This window comes from Mastigoproctus giganteus, unplaced genomic scaffold (assembly GCF_048544385.1).
Source record: "Mastigoproctus giganteus isolate SK-2022 unplaced genomic scaffold, ASM4854438v1 scaffold_71, whole genome shotgun sequence".
Lineage (NCBI taxonomy): Eukaryota > Metazoa > Arthropoda > Arachnida > Uropygi > Thelyphonidae > Mastigoproctus > Mastigoproctus giganteus.
The window spans coordinates 41188-44473 of record NW_028328348.1 but is presented as its reverse complement, the minus strand read 5'-3'; the positions used below and the strand labels follow the sequence as shown (position 1 = coordinate 44473).

Genomic DNA, 3286 nt, shown 5'->3' with positions numbered 1-3286 from the left:
GAACACTATCGTCATTTTTCTTAAGATAAAAAAATCCATTTTTAGCAAGATCTTCAGGTTGTATGTACGATAGTGGCCAGGATACGAAGGATTTTAACCTCTCTTCAAAGTTTAAAAATTCTAAATCTATAGCCATTATTTCTTTTGATAGGATGGGATTTTATTTTCGTCTTATATATACTAAAATCACGTTTATTTTTTTTTTAAATAATAATTCAAAATAACCAAAACAATTTTCGATTTAATTTCTATTTTTTTTTTTTCAATTTGAACTTTAGAAAAGTATAGAAAAGTAACTTCAAAGCAAATTTGAAATCAAGTATATTGTCATCATGAGTAATTCTCAGGAAGAAGCAATCTTTAATAAAGTATTCAAATTGGAAAAAAGTGAAGAAGTGACTGACGACGAATTCGATGAAATCAAATTTTGCTGGTTACGGCAGCAGACTTTAAAAAATATATATTTTTTCTTTAATCTAAGCTGATATCCGAAATAAAGGAAGCGGAATTTACCGATATTTTAATTATAAAACTCCAGTAACCATTTTATTCCTTTCTAATGATGGATTTTTAACGCGATTGTTTTTTTGCTAAGTTGAAATCTAATTTCAAACAAAATTAATTATTGAAAACACTGGGTGCTTCAACTAAGCATATAATAAAAATGATGTTATTGAAAACGTTCATTGTAATGATTCAATTCTTACTGATAATATTTATAGCCTTTTATTATCTAAAATTGTCTTTTCGTCACTCTTTTGCTGATGAAGAAGAAGAGGAAGAAGAAGAAGAAGAAGAAGAAGAAAAAGAAGAAGAAGAAGAAGAAGATCAAAATGAAATAAAAATTACAGAAGAAAAAGAATACGAAAAAAAAGACGACGACGAAAAAAAAGAAGAAAAAGTTGAAAAAAGAGAAAAGCTAATAAACAAACTTTTTGTACGATCTATACCTTCATTTCATAAAACTAACAGAACACAACCTAGAATACCTCCTAAATATGAATTATTCGAAGCAAAATCAATAGAATCAATAATTCCAGTAGAATGCGCTAAACCTCTAATTTACAATATCGTTCACGATATATGTGTTAATGAAATTTGTGAACCATTTGCGTTTCTAGCTAAAATCGAATGGGCCAAAATATATATTACCGATAATGTCTATTGTCAACGTAATGGAATTAATATTATTACTCATGTGGAATCACGTAACCCAGGAGAAAAATTAGATTTTTTTAAACAGAAAATAACAACAGAAAAAATTGTACCCGAATGCGTTAAAGGAGATCACTTGGAATCAAATAATAAATTTATGGATTCAGTTATTATGAACACTTGTGATTCTGAAAATCCATTTATATTTTGTCCGCTTCCTAGCGATCTCTATTACTTTAAACATAACTGGCTATGTCGTCCTAAAAAGTTATACGATTATATTACGCTGAATAATTCTTTACATCTTAATTTAACTTTATTATTTAATAAAAAAACCAATATACATACAAATCACTTTGGCACATTACGGATAGATGAAATCGATTATTTTTCAAAAGATGGATTTTACATATATGAAAAAGGAGATAAATTTAACTTAGAACGTGAAAATTTTTCGAATGTTTTATTAAATCAAACAGAAATAATTTTCGATAGGTATCATTATGGAAGTGTGAAACTTCCTATTAATTTGCCCAATGCATATTTTAAATTAGGTGAATTTATTTTTTGCGAAGAAAATGAAAAATTTTCTTTATATACTACAAAATGTGAACGGCATTTTACAAATTACATGTACGAACCAAAACACGATGATTTTGGAAAGATAAATGACAATCCAGAAAAATGGATAAAAAGCGGTTAACTTCTGAGATGAACATATGGTACTCCAAAATACATTTTCATTAAAAAATATTTTAACATTTAGATTCAATTAAAAAATAAAAAATAAACCTAACCACTTTAAAATATTCTTGACGAAGTCACTTTAGTCGAACTTTAGTCAACTACTTTAAAATAAAGGATGCCTATTGTGAACAAAAAATTATTTATCAATAAAAATTTATTTCGTCATTTCGTTTCGGGTTCAGGAAATTCGTGTTATTCTCCTTTCGGCATTAGAATACAACGACGACACATCTAACGAAGTTATAAAGAAAAATTATTTCAACAATATTTTAGAACTTAATGATGTCTTAGATATCGCTAATATCGTTTTAATACAACAAGGAATTTACGTTTTTCGGGAATATTTAGAAGGAATAAAACAGTTTTACTTGTCAGATGTTAAAAAAGCTGACTTTACCAATGTCGAAGAAACGCTATCAACGGTGAATTCGTGGGTAAGAAAGAAGTCGAGAGAAAAAATTCAAAAGCTATTAGATTCCGTCGATCCAGAAACAATATTGCTATTCCTTAATGTAATATATTTCAAAGGAATTTGGTCACCTTTCGACAGAGAAAAAACTTTATCTAGATATTTTTACAACAACGGTTGCGAACGTTCAAAGAAATTAGTACCAACGATGATCATGAGAAATGAATGGTTTAGATTTGGTCGCGGCCGTAATTTTACTGTTTTAGAACTTCCCTACAAAGGAAAGAGAGTAAATATGTTAATTTTCTTGCCCGACGAATTAAATGGGTTGTCGGCAATAGAAGAAAATTTGTTTAATCCGCAAGATCTTCGAGAGCATGAACTCGACATTGTTGCCCTTCCAAAATTTAAATTGGAAAATAAAAAAGTAATTTCTCTAGAATCATTGGGAATTGGAAATGCCCACGGTGAAAGTGATGACTTTAGTGGTATTACCGATTATCACAAAACGATTGTATCTGAATTAATTCAGAAAACCTTCATCGAAGTAAATGTGGTATTACCGATTATCACAAAACGATTGTATCTGAATTAATTCACAAAACCTTCATCGAAGTAAATGAAGAAGGAACCGAAGCTTCTGCAGCTAGTGGTTTGTCACTCGTTGGGTCTTCTCCTTCAAGCCGACGAAACGAATTTATCGTTAATCGTCCTTTTCTTTTCTTTATTATTGACAAAAAAACAGAAATAATATTATTTATCGGTCGTATAAACGAACTATAAATTTTATGTTTAATAACTCTATGGGTTTCATAATATTCTTGAAAAAGTTACGGATAAAAAACTTTTAATAACATTAATCCATTTAATCCATGGAATGTGAAAATATTGTGAAAATATTCTCTTAGAATATTCTCTTAAAATTCTCTTAATATTCTCTTAATATTCTCTTAAAATTCTCTTAATATTCTCCTA

At 28.5% G+C, this 3286-nt stretch overlaps 1 protein-coding gene across 1 annotated transcript; it reads left to right on the top strand.

The window, feature by feature from the left end:
- The first annotated feature begins 2519 nt into the window (after window positions 1-2519).
- LOC150074729 (serpin B4-like) lies at window positions 2520-2906 on the top strand. Its single transcript, XM_090389490.1, has one exon. The coding sequence runs from the start codon at window positions 2520-2522 to the stop codon at window positions 2904-2906; it is 387 nt and encodes a 128-aa protein (XP_090245616.1).
- The last annotated feature ends 380 nt before the right edge of the window (window positions 2907-3286 follow it).

Coding starts and splice junctions, on each gene's coding strand:
- LOC150074729 (XM_090389490.1), top strand. CDS start 2,520: ATGATCATGAGAAATGAATGGTTTAGATTTGGTCGCGGCCGTAATTTT.